General features: G+C 41.2%; 1 protein-coding gene across 1 annotated transcript in view; it reads right to left on the bottom strand.

Annotated features, from left to right (window-relative positions):
* The window catches only part of ccdc6b (coiled-coil domain containing 6b), a 72,027-nt gene extending 54,310 nt beyond the window's left edge, over positions 1–17,717 (bottom strand). The window contains exon 1 of the mRNA XM_043712337.1: positions 17,419–17,717. Coding sequence (XP_043568272.1) covers positions 17,419–17,670 — 252 coding nt within the window. The 5' untranslated portion in view covers positions 17,671–17,717. The remainder of the gene's footprint in view (positions 1–17,418) is intronic.
* Positions 17,718–17,933: the final 216 nt, after the last annotated feature.

Below are 17,933 nucleotides of genomic sequence, written 5' to 3'. Positions count from 1 at the left end.
TCGAACTCAGCACCGCCTTCCTAACCTGCAATCTTCTTCCCGACCTCTCCGCCCCCACCCCCGTCTGGCCTATCACCCTCACCTTGACCTCTTTCCACCTATCACATTTCCGACGCCCCTCCCCCAAGTCCCTCCTCCCTACCTTTTATCTTAGCCTGCTGGACACACTTTCCTCATTCCTGAAGAAGGGCTTATGCCCGAAACGTCGATTCCCCTGTTCCCTGGATGCTGCCTGACCTGCTGCGCTTTTCCAGCAACACATTTTCAGCTCTGATCTCCAGCATCTGCAGACCTCACTTTCTCCTCCTGCATTTAGAATATGGCAGGTGAAAAGTCAAAGCAACACATTTTTCAAATCCAAAGATGATCCAAAACTTCACTGGATTCACTAAAGCCAAAATTCATTTACCTAATGCTATTATACCAGATTGAGTAAATATTTTAAATACTGTTGTTTGTTAAACCTTGCAATATAGAAATTTACTACCACATTTTCTACATCATAATCCTGCAAGAAAAAAAAATTATTGACTGTGAAACTTTTTGGAATAACCCGAGACCACAAGTACTTTTTAACCTCAACACAAAATGTTTTGCAGACTTAATTAAGGAAGCAATTGCTCCCTGCACAATTGTTTGTTTGAATGATTAGATTAGATTCCCTACAACGTGGAAACAGGCCCTTCGGCCCAACAAGTCCATACCGACCCTCCGAAGAGTAACCCACCCAGACCCATTTCTCTCTGACTAATGCAGCTAACAGTATGGGCAATTTAGCACGGCCAATTCACCTGACCTGCACATCTTGGACTGTAGAAGAATCTGGAATTAAGAGTCTAACGATGACCATGAAACCACTGCAGCTTGTCAGATAAACCCATCGCCCACAAATTGCTTCTTGGTCACCTGGCACTTTCTGTACCAGTCATGGAACATTCACACACAATGCGCAGATCTCAAAACCTCAAGATCAACAACACCTCCGTGTTGCATTGTGTTTCTGCTATTTTGCCATCATCTATCTCAAAACAAAATTAGAGTCAGCGACATTTTCCCTAGCCATAAATCCAAGCTGACCTTCAAGAATATCCATCATCCTTCTAGTCTCTGGTCCATGGTATCAAAAGTGTTTGCCTCCATGCCTTTGGGTTTTTCTCTCTTAATACAAAACAATGAGTAGTTCATTCGGGATCAGGATTCCAAGACATAGTTAACCAGCTAGATCTAGAATTCTACCATTTGCTCATTTGGTACTACTTTTTTTTTTGCCCTGCCAAAATCAAAGGACTCAAGTTCACCAGAATAATTCTAAGCCAGCTTTGTCTTCCCACTCAATGTAATTTGAGTAACTTTGCTGGTATGCAAGCGTGTATTCGATGAGTGTGGGACAGGTAGCAAATTTTCCTGGGCATTAGAGGGGCAAGACTGAACTGCAATGACAGCAACCTTTTACTGGATCAGAGTTGCTGCAGCTCTGCTTTTATTCCAGATGTTCACATCCGTAGTATTTTGCTTTTATCTAACTAAATCCATTTACTTGGCTCTAGAATCATTAATAGCTTTGTATAAGAAAAACTAATCATCTTCAATTTTGAAAACTGGTTAAAGGCCAATGTGCATTTCTCAAAGGGTGGGGTGGCTCTTGTAGTACAGTGGTAATGTACCTACCCCTGGCCAAGAAAGCCTGAGCTAGAGTTCCACTTGCTCCAAAAGTGTCATAACATGTCTGAACAGGTTGATTTAAAAATATCTACGTTTCCCAAGGCGCAGAACTGATTGCATTACTCCAGATGAGGTCTAACTAGCTCAGTACAGCTGCAACTTCCACCTCTTTGAATTCCAACCATCTTGATATCATTTCCGTACCAGTCCACTGGCTTTCAGCGATGTCTGTACTTGGAGCTCCAAATCTTCCGCTAACCCAATTTTCCCAGCTTATCATGTGGAAAATGCTTGGATCTTTTTTTTTTAAAAAGTGACAATAAAGGACTCCACACCTTCCCACACTGAACTCCCTCTGCCACAATGTTTCATTGCAACCTCCTCCTCTGTTCTACACTACATACTATTTCGTCATTAGAAAACCTGGATATACAATTTGCCTTTTATTTTGTCCACATCATTTGTAAATATGGTAAAAAAGTTGACATTCCAGCAGCTTCCTGGGAGACATTGTGTGTTTAGTGTAACAATTTGTACCTATATCCAAGGAAGCCCTGCACTGAAACATGTTCTCAAAAAAAAAGTGCTAGAACACCGTACTACGTAAACAAAAATATTCTATGTCAATGAGAAAAAAGGGTAGAGTTCAGTTGATTGATGTCCATACAAGGTTAGAGTATGTAACATTACTCATTTGTCCACCTATAGGCACAATACAGTTAGAATGTTACAACTGGTCACCATTAATAAAAGATTGATAGCTCTCTTCAATGAGCAGATTTGCACGTGCATGCCCAATCAATGACCTCAACTTGTTTCAAAACGGTCTTTTTATTATTTGAAGTGTGGTAACACCAGCTGGTTACTGTATTAACATGGAGTGCTGGTAAATCCTGCAGCTTAAAAAAAAAGAAATACAACACTAATTTTCAACTAATCTAAAATGAAGACAATTTCAACAGTCATGTTCTTCATAGAAGGTACAATGTACTGTCATTTTAAACAAAGAATATAACACTGAACTGTCAGGGCAATTCACTTAAGACAACTAGGCACCAATAAGCTGTGTAAAATGGCCAATTAATTTAGACAATGAACAATGTTATAATGTTTTACAAATGATAACATAGGAATAGGGAGATGTTAATCAGCCTCTTGAGCCTGTTCCACCATTCCATTAGATCTCTGATCTATACCTCAACTCCATTTACAATGCTTTTGATCCATATCCCTTGACACTCTTACCCATCAAGATTGCTGAATCCTGAAAACTTCAATTGACACTGAGCATTGATATCTTCTTGGGAGAAAATACAAGATAGCTATGATACTGCAGGAAACAAATGCCTCTTCAGTGAACTCCTGCATGGCCTGGCTCTAATTTAAAGATTGTGTCCTTAAAGAAATATTCTCTCTGTATGTATCCTGGTAAATCCCATTATCAATTTAAAAATTTCAATTAGTCTATACCTTAAACTTTCCAATCCATAAGGAATACTTAATTTAACTGTTTAAACTCCGATATCATTCTGGGGTGAATCAGTACTGACCTCTCCAAGGCCAAGAGCTATTATAATCAAACTGTTCAGATGTTATGACACTTCTCTACATGTGAGACTTGAGGTCAGACCTCCTTGCCCAGAGTTATTTTTTTTTAGATTACATTACAGTGTGGAAACAGGCCCTTCGGCCCAACAAGCCCACACCGACCCGCCGAAGCCGACCCGCCGAAGCGGACCCGCCGAAGCGGACCCACCCATACCCCTACCCCTACATTTACCCCTTACCTAACACTACGGGCAATTTAGCATGGCCAAGTCACCTGGCCCTGCACATGTTTGGACTGTGGGAGGAAACCGGAGCACCCGGAGGAAACCCACGCAGACACGGGGAGAACGTGCAAACTCCACACAGTCAGTCGCCTGAGGCGGGAATTGAACCCGGGTCTCTGGCGCTGCGAGGCAACAGTGCTAACCACTGTGCCACCGTGCCGCCCACCATCTCTGTGCCACAAAATCCTTGTAAGGTGAATATACCCTCTGAGGTTCAGGACTGATATATTGACCACAGGATCTAACAATGGCTCCATTTAAATAGAGTCATAGAGATGTACAGCACAGAAACAGACCCTGCGGTCCAACTCATCTAGATATCCCAACCTAATCTAGTCCCACTTGCTAGCACCCAACCCATATCCCTCCAAATTCTTCCTATTCATATACCCATCCAGATGCTTTTTAAATGCTGTAATTGTACCAGTCTCCACCACTTCCTCTGGCAGCTCATTCCATAAACGTACCACCCTCTGTGTGAAAAGAGTTGCCCCTTAGGTCTCTTTTATATCTTTCCCCTCACCTGAAACCTATGCCCTCTAGCTCTGGACTCCCCCACCCCAAGAAAAAGACTGTCTAGTTTGCTCATTCTAAATTCTTTGAGATAGGCTAGAAATATAATTGACTTTTTCATTATGATTCTACATGTGCACAAGTTTGTGACCTGCACATCTGAAATGCAAAATTCTTTACTCTTGCACAGGACCTCATCTCTCACCACTTGTAAAATATCCCAGTTTGTCTCAAACCCAAATTGGATAGCCTCAGGACACACAGTAGTAGTTGAAGGAAGTTTCTCGAAATGGAGAAAAGGTGACCAGTGGTGTTCCACAGGGATCAATGCTGGGGCCACTGCTGTTTGTGATATATATAAATGATCTGGAAGAGGACACTGTTGGTCTGATCACTAAGTTTGCAGATGACATGAAGATTGGTGGAATAGTAGAAAGCATGGAGACTGTCAAAGAATACAAGAAAATATAAATAGCTGGACAGTTGGGCACAGAAGTGGCAGATGGAGTTCAATCCAGGCAAATGTGAGGTGATGCATTTTGGGAATCTAATTCTAGAGCGAACTATACTGTGAACAGCAGAGCCTTGAGAAAAGTTGATGAGCAGAGAGACCTGGGAGTTCAGGTCCATTGTACCCTGAAAGTGACTGCACAGGTGGATAGAGTGGTCAAGGCGGCACATGGTGTGTTTGCCTTCATCGGACAGGGTATTGAGTACAAGAGCTGGCAGGTCATGTTAAAATTGTACAAGACTTTAGTTGGCAGCAATTAGAAAACTGTGTACAGTTTTGGTCGCCACATTACCAAAAGGATGTGGTCGCTTTGGAGAAGGTGCAGAAAAGGTTTACGAGGATGTTGCCTGGTATGGAAGGTGCTAGCTGTGAAGAGGGGTTGAGTAGGTTAGGATTGTTTTCATTAGACAAAAAGGAGATTGAGGGGGGACCTGACTGAGGTCTACAAAATCATAAAGGGTATAGACAGGGTAGATGGAAATAAGCTTTTTCTCCCCCCCCCTCGCCAGAGTGTGGGACTCAATAACGAGAGGTCACGTGCTCAAGGTGAGAGGTGAAAAGTTTAAGGGGGATACACGCAGAAAATACTTTAGAGAGGGTGGTAGGGGCCTGGAATGTGTTGCCAGCAGAGGTATTAGATGCAGGCATGGTAGACTCATTTAAGGTGCAACTGGACAGATGCATGAGTAGAGGGGAGCAGAGGGACACAGATACTTAGGAATTGGGTGATAGGTTTAGTCAGTGAATTTGGATCGGCTCAGGCTTGGAGGGCCAAAAGGGCCTGTTCCTGGGCTGTAAATTTCTTTGTTCTTTGTTCTAAAACGAAACTGCAACTTTCAATGTCAACTGTCTCTTCGCTTAAGTCATTCTTATACAGGTTAAAAAACAGAAAAGATAGTTGTCACATTTCACAATCAGAGCAGATTGTCACCTCAGTCCCAATCAATAAGTAACCTAGGGCACAAAGTTAGCTCTAACTCCACACAAATGCAATCTCGTGTAAAAGTTTATAAAATTCACCTGAATAAGTCACTGATGTGCCACCATTCTACAATAGATTACTTGGGGATTTACTTACTATATTCGTCACACATAGCCTGTCCTTGACTTAAATAATGACTCATTTCCATTAGTCAAAATATTTAATTAATCTTGGATGATGCTATGCATTCCAATAGTAGCACCCCAGTTCATGTTAAGTGACAAGTTTGTCATTTTATGGGTTCTCTGAACAACAGATAGGCATTTGGATTTTTAAAAACCAAAAAATACACTTCGCAAATTAACAGAAATACACCTAAAAATCCTTACTACTTTTTAAAAAAATATTTCGTGGGTTGCGAGCAGTGCTGTCAAGGAATTTGTTGCCCATCATCATGGGAAAGTGTTAGCAAATTAACTTCTTGAACCACTGCAGTCCACTTGGGTAAGTACAATAAAACTAAGAATCATACAATCCCTACAGTGTAGAAACTGGCCATTCAGCCCAACAAGTCCACACCGACCCTCCGAGGAGTAACCCATCCAGACCCATTCACCCAATCCTATTACTCTATATTTTACTCCTGACTAATGCACCTAACCTTCACATCCCTGGAAACTATGGGCAATTCAGCATGGCCACCTCACCTAATCTGCACACCCTTGGATTGTGGGAGGAAATCGAAGGAAACCCATGCAGACATGGGGAAAACATGCAAACTCCACACAGTCGCCCGAGGCTGGAATCAAACCCAGGTCCCTGAGCAGCAGTGCTAACCACTGAGCAAGAGTTCAGTGTGGCAGGAAAGAAATGGCAATATGTTTCCCAATCAGGACATTGTGGGATTCGGAAGTAAACTTGCTGTTTTTGTTCTTTCGGTGGAGAAGGTAGTGGGTTAGGAAGTTAATAGCGATGCAGCCTGAGTGAACTGTAGCGTTCTGCAGGCTAAGGTTTTATAGATGACACCTAACCAGGATCTTGAACAGAGACAGCGCTGGATTATTTTGTAATTTATTATCCTAGCTAATAGATCTAGACACTGCTTGCTCTGGCAACAGCTTCCAGCCACTGGTGGTCAGCTTTCACAACAACACCCTCATTATCCTTTCCTGTGTGGCAGCTTTTTGAGTACAAAATCTTGAAAGGTACACACTGACTTGGCTTCATTCGCACTAAGCGACATCTACCTTATTGAAAAAAGACATGGTGAGTGCCCGTTTTCCCATTTTGTCAATATCTGCCTGTAATGCAAGCTCTTCATATAGTTGCAATTGTCTTGTCCAATTTCATACTTTCTCCTTCACCTTGAAAAGGTAACCTGTTATTCAAATGAATTCATGTGAAGAATTGGGGGAAATTAAAGATTTACAGAAATCGATTTTAAGAAGTACCAGGATTTCTTATTTAGTAATCAGTTATTACAATATAAAAAGCCTATTTGTAGAATATGCTACATCTGACAAAGGAGAAGACTGATTATATAAGACATGGAAAATGTGAAACTGAGGAATTTTAGTATTTGGGACAACTCTGCATTCCTGAATGCACATTATATCAAATATCACTGCTATGTGATGGATATTTAGTCACTGACTTTTAAGATTGTAGAAATTCTAGTTGTACTGTGATATTCAAATATATGAAGCAGTTTTTTTTAAAGATTTGTAGCTCAGGTTGGGTTTCGGGTTCTAAGTTTGCTCCCATCTGGTGAAGTTATCTAGCATGCTGACAAAACATCTGAAAACAAACCTGCCAGCTCAGGGAGTAACCTTACAACCTGAACTTGAAGCAGTGCTTAAAATACTATGACTGTATTTCAATCCATGTCAAACAGTGTCTTAAACTCAGAAATCTAAATCAAGTAAACATCTTTTACTATTTACCAAGACACACATCAAACTAGAAGAAATTTTCGTATTACCTAGCTTCTCATCTGCAATATATTTCAAGAACATCAGAAATCTTAGACTATGGCAACTACATATACCTGATCACCTCTTTCTTGTTGTGTGAACCCATGACAACATTGCTCAAGTTTTTACTTTCTTCCCAGGGCAAGCTACATAGTCACAACACTACAGATATGACTCCCTACAGTGCGGAAAGAGGCCCTTCGGCCCTACAAGTCCACACTGACCCTCCGAAAGTAACAAATCTACAAAATACATGACATTTTTTACCATAATCCAGAGAGAAACAGGGTATTTCATATTTTGAGATGCAACTTGAACCTTTTTATTATCCCAGTGATGAACAGGAGCTTTACAAATGACAGTTACTGTACACTTTGTACAATGTGATAATGGAGTGTTTAAATATATTTCAGTCATTCTACAGTTCAAAAAGAAACTATTACGAGCAGGCTTTAATATCAGGGATTGATTTCTATGAAGAAACTGCAAATGATGAATGCGATGACTTTCATTTTTTTCTGAGCCCCAGAATCCCTCAAATGAAAAAGACACATTTAAGGGTACTTAAATATTTTCAGCATAAGGAATGTTAGTGTTGGAGATAGTGTACTTGTTTTTTAGTCATCTGAAGTTAAGACCAAACACTGACATCAGACATAAAATGGACTGGATGGCAAGTAAAACCGATTTTACTCATAAATAAAAACTAAAAGTTTGTGGATGCTGTAAATCAAACAAAAACTGAAGTTGCTGGAAAAGCTCAGCAGGTCTGGCAGCATCAGTGATGAGGAATCAAAGTTAAATGTTTTAAGGAAGAGTCACCGGACCCAAAAGTACTTTTGTTTTACAGGTCAATGCAACATCGGAGGATTAGCCACCTCCCTCCAATCCAATGATCTGAACCTTTGCACAGTCAAACCAACTGTAGACAAATCAGCAGCAACATCAAAGGTTGAAACCACACCAACTGATGTTACATACAATCCCTCCAGATCAGTCAAGAGACTCAATCATGTCTCATCATCAAATGAAATACACTGAAAAACATTGATCTGGAGGGGGAGGGAAGAAGGGAAAGACAGCCCACAAATACTAACACTTAGGAATTGCAATAGGAGATACAGTAATTAATAGTAAGCGGAGACTGATTTCATGGACAAACTTGAGTGTCTCTTTTTACACAATGTATTACAACCTGGACACACTATCCTAAGCTTGTTTGCAATGTTAAACATCAGCTTCCCAAATTACACACCTGCACCTCAAATTTGCAGTCTTACAAATGCAATTACAAATCCATAAGGCAATGACTCAAATTAAAGGCCATATACTGGAGGTTATGGAGTTGGTAATCTTACTGCTACCCAATAAAAAATGGTAAATATAACAAATCAGGATTGTACAGTCCAATTTGCTTATAAAAGGGGGCTGGCACAGAAGCACTATCAGCAAGAAGAAAGTAAGTTATTATTTAATTTGCACAGCATGCAAAATATTTTGAAAACCATTGAATTCTTTGAAATTGTGAACTGAATTGCTAATGAACTTGCTCATGGCAAGAAGTGCAAGACGCCCTTCTTGGCCATTGCAACTGACATTGGTGGCACATGGTAGCAAATTATTACGTATGCCAATGACCATGTTACATTCTTATCATTTCTTTAAAACCCAGGCTAGCCAGCTTGAAACTGAGGGACATTTCCTCAACAGTACAGTAAGCAGGACATTAAGCATTCCCACTATTTACAAGATAATTTGTGAACAGTAGGATCATAGTTGCCTTGTGGAGCATTTGATTGACATCCATCCACAACAGAACATGCATTTTTACTGTGACAAGAGACAAAGTTGCATACATTAACACTTAAAAAATAACAAACATCAGCAAAAAAAAAGGTACACGTCAGGGTGGAATATCAACAATTTATTACTTTTTCTCCCCAGTGCCAAGAGAAGTATGTTACAGATGTTTAGGGAATTATTAAATCTACATCACTTTTTATGTAATGTATGACATTTCACATAGGATAAAAATCTGCTTCCATCTTCCATACATTACAATTTCCATCATTTGCTCCTTTTCCCCAAGATGAGGTGGAGGAGCTCACTTCAACATGATTAAATGTATGCTGTTGCAAAACCAGTAATGTCACAAAAAGGTATATCATGACAAGCTACAAGATACTCAGTCAGGAAAACTGAAATGCAACAGCAGAGCAGTAAACTCAAAATTAGCCAATATTGCATATAAGCAAGGAAGATCCCATCATAATTGGTGACAGCTATTAGTGTCAATGCACTTAGAACAGCAACACTGATATAATAAAATCAGTCTTGACATCAGTCCTATTTTCGTTCCACGCCTTATTACAAACATCTATTTCAGTTTGCAAACTGATGCTTGCCAGACAAGCAGAATTTTTACGACATACCATTCCACCATATATAACAGCCAATAAGAACAAAGAATTGTGATTTTTGTTTAGGAATTTTGCCCAAGGCTGAGACAGGTCATTCTGCATTTTGGTCTAGAGACACCGATAAGGATACTCCTTTCCACTTTTCCACCCAAATCCAATGTTTCTTTTTAGAATGTTCACTTTATATTAAGTCCAACAAATGCAAACACATACAAGTCCAGCAACAATGCTCTCTCTAGTCTTCACTGAGTAGATATCCTGGAGGCTGTGTGAACCATTTCTTGGATGTTTTTTTAAAATCATCCTCTTAAATGATGTTTTCATGAAGGTGGAATGTGAATGTAGGCCTCCTGGCTCAGAGACAGGGACACCACCATGCACTCTGGAACCCTTTCCATTCTTGGCTGAAAGTTAATTTTAAAAAAACTTTAATATGTTTAAGCTAACTCCACAAGATCTGTTGATTACATGCAGCCCCACGTGGAGAGCAGCAAGGATTTGCAAATTCTTGGGATGAGCCCAAAAGGAAATAACTTTAAAAGGTTATCGAAAGAATTAAGAGGGAAGTTGGAGAAACTATTTCAAATAGGATTGTCCACCACAAGAGTGTATAAAAGTTAAATTAGCACAAGACTGTTCAGTAGTGACTCTGGGATGCATTTCATCAAATAGTATCGTAAAAACCTAGAACACTCTCCCATAAGGTTTGGAGCTATACTGAATTAAAGTGTACCAATTTTATTTGAAATGTGCATTAGACCAGTGGGTTAAGAGTGGCCACTCCAGAGCACGTGAATAGATTTCAGGTACAGATGAGTCACTACCTGATTGAAGCACAAACTTGAGGCGCTCCCATTTACATCCTGGGCAAATGAACTTGTCCTCTGTACCACAAAGTTTTGTATTCAATGAGCAAAATCACTCCTCCCTTTTAACACAATTCAGTCCACCACTGTTTCATCCGTTACATCAACTATCTCTTGCAGTATCCATCATCTCTTAATTCAATGTGCCTCCTTCTCTAATAGCTGCAAACTTGCCACTCTCTACTGCTCTAATGACTGATATGCAGTAAATAGAAACCCTTCAACAGCAATTTTTATTTCAATTTAATACCAGACATCTCATGCTCCAACAATCTGCTGGACGGTAACTTAAAGGTTTTCCCAAAGATACAGCACATCTACTCTTAATTCCTTCAAGATACATGGACACAATCTCACATTCGCCAATCTGTGAAATTGATTGATGATAGGACTAGAGGTCTAAAGCCAGAGACAAAGGATTAAGTTAGGAACCATGAAGTGGTCCTTCCTACAAGAGATTATCCCATGATCAAACCAAACATTCCTACAATGCATTGATAGTTCTTTATTTGTTAATTTACACACAATTAATGATAAACTTGTTTAAAAAAGGTCCAACTTCATTTAATATACAAAATCTCCACCGTGTATATTCTATGCTTGAGAGTTGCCAAACCATTCAACTCAATCACAAGTACCTTGTAGATTGTATTTGTATCTACGGTCCTTATGAATTTAATAGTCAACATTCAGCGCAAAGAAAATTAGCTAACATTGCTAAGCATTTGCTTAAATAGTATATTTGAAATCTTCAGTAGTAGCTAAGTCAGAGAGACTAACATGCAACTGTTACCATTTCAGCAATTCTGAATCCAACTTAACTGAACAACACCGCTGAGCTTTAAAAAGAAATAATTGGCAAACTGTTGTAAAGATACAGGACATCCTTGTTCCTGTTTACCAATTCATTTATTTGACATTTACTTACACTTTATGACACCACAAAAATGTTTAGAATAAATACTTCACAAGTTACAAACATCATCAGGACACACGATAAAACTAATAAGACAAAAATCCAAACATTTTCTGTTGACTCAAAATCATCACAAATTATCAAAATACTAGACAGGTAAAGGCAGAGACCTGCCAATATATGAAGCAAGTGCTTGCCAACAGGAGTGGTCCAAGATGCTGAAAACAAGTATCTACAGTCACAATTTCATTTCTTTTAGCAAAATCCCAGAATAAACTGTCTAGTATTCAGACAGCAGAGAAATGTGTGTTTGAAGAGCTAAGTAAACATTTTCAATTCCAGTTGGTAATTGGTGGTTGACATAAAAAAGGATTGGAAGTGGTACACCTCAGCTATTTATCTTAGCAAAGGACAGTTTTCACTGACCAACTAAAATTAACCAGTAATTCAGTTTTCATTTGCTTACAACTCTATTCACTCATGTATAGTTCTGGGGTTCAAAGTTCATTGTTCCATGACATAATTCTCCTTCAAGATGCCCAGAATGATTAACGCAAATAGATGGAATAAGCTAAGAGATTTTTTTTTTCCATATTAAGATCAGGGGCACTGGACATAAAATGAATCCAAACTTTTACCACAAATTGCTCATACCTGTCACACATTTTTTAAAAAAAACTGAAAAAATGTTTTAAAAAGACTGAGGGTCAATTAACACTGAAAAGAAAATCAGGTAGCTACCATCTTTCTTAAAATGACAAACAGTTTCAGACTAGGACAGGGCTTTGTTCACAGTTCCCGTCTCAACTTAAGGAAGCTTTGCAATGGATAGATGAGATTAGATTCCCTACAATGTGGAAACAGGCCCTTCAGCCCAACAAGTCCACACTATGCTTTTAAACTTGGGATAATTTAAGGAACACATACACCAACACTGTTGGGCAAGGAAACCAAAATGTTCTTGGCCTGGATATTTTCAAATCAACCTGTTCAGCGATGCTATTGTATACCACCAGAGCAGATCGGACTTGAACCCAGAACACCTGACAGAGGTAAAGACACAACCACCGCATTAGAGATGTTAAGGCTCTGGTTCTGGATTGCTCAGCCAAATGGGATTCAATCAGCCTCTGATCAATCATTTGTTGTTATTCACAGTCTATTCAATGGAAGCCATACTGTCCATCTTTCCTCCTAGCTTACAGCAGTACTAAGAGCAAATTTAAATTGGAATGGTTGATGAGGGCATTAGTGGAGGGGCTTTCTGTATGACAGCTGTTAACATTAGATTTCTGCACAGAATCAGAATCCCAACAACATGGAAGCAGGCCATACAGCCCACTGTTTTCACAATGCCCCTCCGAAGAGCATCCCACCCAGATTCACCACCCCACCCCAACCCATGGCTAACCCACCTAATCTGCACATCTTTGGACTGTGAGAGGAATTCAGGACACCCAGAGGAAACCCACACAGACATGGGTAAAATGTGCGAACTCAACACAGTCACCCCAGGCTGGAATCAAACCCGGGTCCCTGGTGCTGTGAGGCAGCAGTGCTAACCACTCAGCCACCGTGCATTTGCAAGGAAACCATATGACTCAAGTTAAAGGGAAACAAAAACATGGAGTTTGGTTCTGTTCAAAATACTTTGTTTCCCATGTTTGGAAACGACTTTAAGACGGTCAGCATAGAGTGCCAAACAGCACTCTCCTGGACAGGGTTCTCCAAAGTCATCTATTACAGGTGAATAGTTTTGTGTATCCAGACAGACTTAAATGGAAAACACGGCCATGGTATGTAACTGTCCAATGCTAGGAAACCATTCTCAGGCAATAAGCAATTCCATGCTTTTGCTTGAAGGAGCATTCCACCATGTCTTCCCATTCCCAAATGTACATTGACATTCACAAACAATACCGGAATACAAGAAATAACACAAAGTTGATATTGCTTATTTTCTCATTCCTCCAAATAAAATTCACACTTAATGTTAACATGAGTGAAATCCATAATTGTCAAAACCAACCCCATCCCCAAACCTTTTATAACAACGAGTCTGTGCATAATAATCACAAATTCTGTGGGGCACAGTTAGCCAACTAAAAGTCAAGCTCAACGAAACCTGAAGAATAACAAGAAGCTTGGCGAGAAAGTTAAACAAAGCATATGACAATACAATTTTACAACCCATAGAAAATGATATATCCAAAGTCACTGATTTAACTGTTGCACAACTTGACAGGGTGGTGAAGGCAGTATTCGACACACTTGCTTTCGCTAGTCAGTGCAATGAGTACGGGAGTTGGAACGCCATGTTGTAGCTGTACAGGACATTGGTGAGGCCACTTTTAGAATACTACATTCAAATCTTGGCTCCCTGCTTTGGAAAGGTTGTTAAACTTGAAAATTTTCAGAAAGGAATTGTAAAGATATTACAGGGATTGGAGGGTTTGAGCTACAGGGAGAGGCTCAAGAGGCTGGGACTCTTTTTTTTTTCCCTAGAGCAGATGTTGAGGGGTGACCTTTTAGAGGTTTATAAAATCATGAGACATGGATAGGCTGAATAGTCAATGTCTTTTTTCCAGGTAGGGGAGTCCAAGTTTAGAGGGCAGAGCTTTAAGGTGAGAGGGGAAAAGATTTAAGGGCAACATTTTCACAGAGGTTGGTCCATGGATGGGAACGAGCTGTCAGAGGCGGTGGTGGAAGTGCGTACAATTACAACATTTAAAAAAGACATCCAGATGGGTACATAAATAGAAGGGTTTAAGAGGGATGTAGGCCAAATGCAGGTAAATGGGACTACATCAATTTAGAATATCTGGTCAGCACAGACAAGTTGGACTGAAGGATCTATTTCCATTCTATACAACTCTGACACTGACTTAATGTTTGCTATTTGCCACTTTTTCCCCCATTTTTCATCTTCTCTAGCAAGTCACACTGACATTCTCTTGGTCTGCAAATCATCAAGCCTGGCAAACTACAAAAAGATTAAAAATCACAACATCAGGTTATAGTCCAACAGGTTTAATTGGAAGCACACTAGCTTTCGGAGCGACGCTCCTTCATCAGGTGATTGTGATGAAGGAGCGTCACTCCGAAAGCTAGTGTGCTTCCAATTAGACCTGTTGGACTATAACCTGGTGTTGTGATTTTTAACTTTGTACACCCCAGTCCAACACCGGCATCTCCAAATCATGACTACAAAAAGATTAGTTATCTCATGAGTAAAAAAAAAGTTCCTACTAGTCAGTGGTGGAACTAAAAGATGTCCAATTCTACTGAGGTAACAACTTTTTAAAAATCCTATCAAAGAACACACAGTGCAAGCCAAATTTTACAGCACTAAAAATTCCATTTAGGTGACAAATAAATTCTGCTGTATCAGCATTTGAATTGTTACAAGTCAGACATGACCATTCTTTTGCAAAATACCAAGATTATTCTGGTGTTAAGAGCTTCCCTTTACATCCAGCTTTTCTATTCCAATAAACTAATTGTTTTCAATACTTTACATTAGTTGGACTGGGACAAATTAATTTTCCTGCCCATCCAATTTTGATTGCAATCTGCATCTCACTTCAACTGAAAAGATTAAATGTTAAATGGAGATAGGGGAAGGACTAAGACAATATTCTAGACCATGGTCCGTTGACCTTCAATTACATCCATAGAAAATTCTTCGGAGCTGTTGATTCTAGGGAAGCAAGATTCCAACAGGTCTCTGTCTTTCATGCTTGTACGTAGCTATCAAAAAATGATAATCTTTCTGGGTGTTCTTCGTGCATTTCAATTCATAACATTTCCCTTGGAAGTTTACTCCAGCTCACTTCTATTGAGCAGTGCAGATTTGAGAGCTATCAGTGGTGGAGAATCAGACATCGGAGCTAATTCAGATTCCAAATTCCACTCCCCACCCAAGCGCTCCCTTGTATTATCTATTGTACCCCCCCCACCCTGAGCCCACCAGAGTGATCAGGACAAATTTGGCTGCTTGCAATGCCAAATGCAGTAACAGGGCCTTAACAAGCCCTTACATTGAATCTATTTGGATTCAGCTGGCTACCCGCTGCAAGCTAGTGGGTTGCTGATCAACTCTTCCATAATGGCTCAGCACATGTGTGAAGTAGACAGCAACATGTTTCAGTGCAAGCACTATCCAAAACACTACCATCAAGACGACATGCAGGCAGTGTTACATCAGTGCTTTACAAACTTTACCCCTCACATTTAAGTGAGAAAACTCTAAATATGATTTCTCAAATCACAAGGGATAGAGTAGGTGGAAGTAGACAGAGAGAGGCAGGGGGACTGGCTCTGAACGCAGGTGCCTATTACAGTAGGTGCTCAGCTGTTCATGCTCTCAGGAAACCATTGCTGCAGAAGAACTTGCAACCTCAAAGCTGAAATTTTGGGAAGCTCCAAGTTAGATGAAGGAGTTCCACGCAGAGCAGCTGAGACCAGTTGCACAAAATAACTTGTCCCAGTGGAAGTGTTTCTGCACTAGTTTGTCATTGTAATTCTGCATTCAAAAGGGCACAATGAAAGTGAATGGGAATCCTCCAATACATATTTATGAGAAGCAAAGAATTATACCAAATTGTGTCAAATGTTTAGTGCATTGACAAGAAAAATCAGCTCTTAATACCATTTTTGTGATATATTCAAATCAACTGTCTATTCAGCAATTTACAACCATCAGTACTATATCTCAGTACAGTAAGCAATGAACTGCTGCAAACTGAAAACATTTCACCAAAATATGCAAACTTCAAATCACCTTTCTGAATAAAAAAAACTCCTGAAAAATCAGCAGCTTTCCCAGCCTACTCCTCAAACACCATGTCTCTTTAAGAATTAAAGATTTCACTATCTTTAATCCCTCTAGTCCAAACAGGTTGATTCCTTTGAAATCATGAGTGGCAGAATGTGATCTGAAACCCAGTAGAGGGGACAGGGCAGAAGGTGTGCGGAAAAACGCAGCTACGTTTTGACCACAACAAAAAAAAATGGAGGCCCCTACAAACGTAACACGATGCTTCAAATGGTGAATTATATCTTCATCGCTCCAAGTCCTGCAGTTATGATTTCACACCATCAGGAACAAAGGAACACAGTTTACAGGCACCACCCCTCACAATTAGATTTTCGGGAGCTATTTACTTTGAAAATCACCCCGACCACGGCCAGCTTCTCATTCTTCAAAAACAAAATGAAAACATTTGCAAGTGGCAACCACCCTTTACTGCAAAGTGAGAGTCGGGCTATTTATCGTCGACATGGCATGTCAGAAGTACTCGGGGGCAAATCAGCACGTTATTAAAGGTTTCCCACAGCCCCGAAATCATGGCACAAAACACACCAAAACCTGGAAGCACCTGTTGCTGGTTTTGTTTCCTACAGCGAGTAGGAATGCAGGATCATCCACCGAATTTGGACAGAACATCAACTGAGAAATAAATCTGTGCAATTTGCATTTTTTATTTAAAAAGGGGGTGGGGGGGGGGGCAGGTACAGATGCGTTAACAACAAACCAATCCATTCCCTCTCGGGTTTGCAGAGTCGCTGCTTCATCCACCACCCAGAGCACCGAGGGTCCTGCGATCTCCTTTGTACCACCCTTCCCTTGCCATGCCCTGCCCAGCCCCAGCGTGTGGCCTAACCCTCAATGGTCAGTCAGCCAGCAGCAGACTCCAGGTGGGGCTGGGCTGGGGGACTAGGCCCCGCGGAGAGGGAGTGCAGACACACCGGGGGAGGGGAGGGGAGGGGAGAGAAACACCACGGCCCCGGGCTCACTTACGATGGTAACGCTGGCCTTGCGCAGGTCGCGGTTCTCCTCCTGCAGGGCCTTGCACTTGAGCTTGTAGGTCTCCAGCTCGATCTTCAGCACCTTGTTCTCCTGCTGCAGCGAGGCCAGCCGGTTGCTCAGCTCCTCCAGCTTCGAGGCCGAGATCACGATACCGGCCTTGGAGGCGGCCGATGAGTTGGAGGGCGGCAGCGCCGACGAGCTGCCCACCGCATCCGTGTCGCTCTCGCTGGCGCTGTCCGCCATGTTGGAGCCCACTCGCGCTGCCTGATCCTGGCTTGTGGAGGGAGGGAAGGAGGGGCGGGGCGGGGCGTGAGGGGGGGGGGCGGGCCCGCCGGTGAGGCCACCGCCTGGGCAGGGAGGCGGGGCGAAGGCAAAAGGCGTGACTTAGCCCACGGGGCGGGGGTGTTGAAACAGGAGAGTGGGAGAGCGGGACGGGTCATGATGGGCGGAGCGTTGGCCAAGGGGGCGGGGCGATTAGCGGCGCTGGTGACGTGCAAGGGGCGTCG

The sequence above is a fragment of the Chiloscyllium plagiosum genome, chromosome 22, assembly GCF_004010195.1.
Source record: "Chiloscyllium plagiosum isolate BGI_BamShark_2017 chromosome 22, ASM401019v2, whole genome shotgun sequence".
NCBI lineage: Eukaryota > Metazoa > Chordata > Chondrichthyes > Orectolobiformes > Hemiscylliidae > Chiloscyllium > Chiloscyllium plagiosum.
Note: the sequence above shows the minus strand (reverse complement) of the source record. Positions and strands in the feature narration are given on the sequence as shown.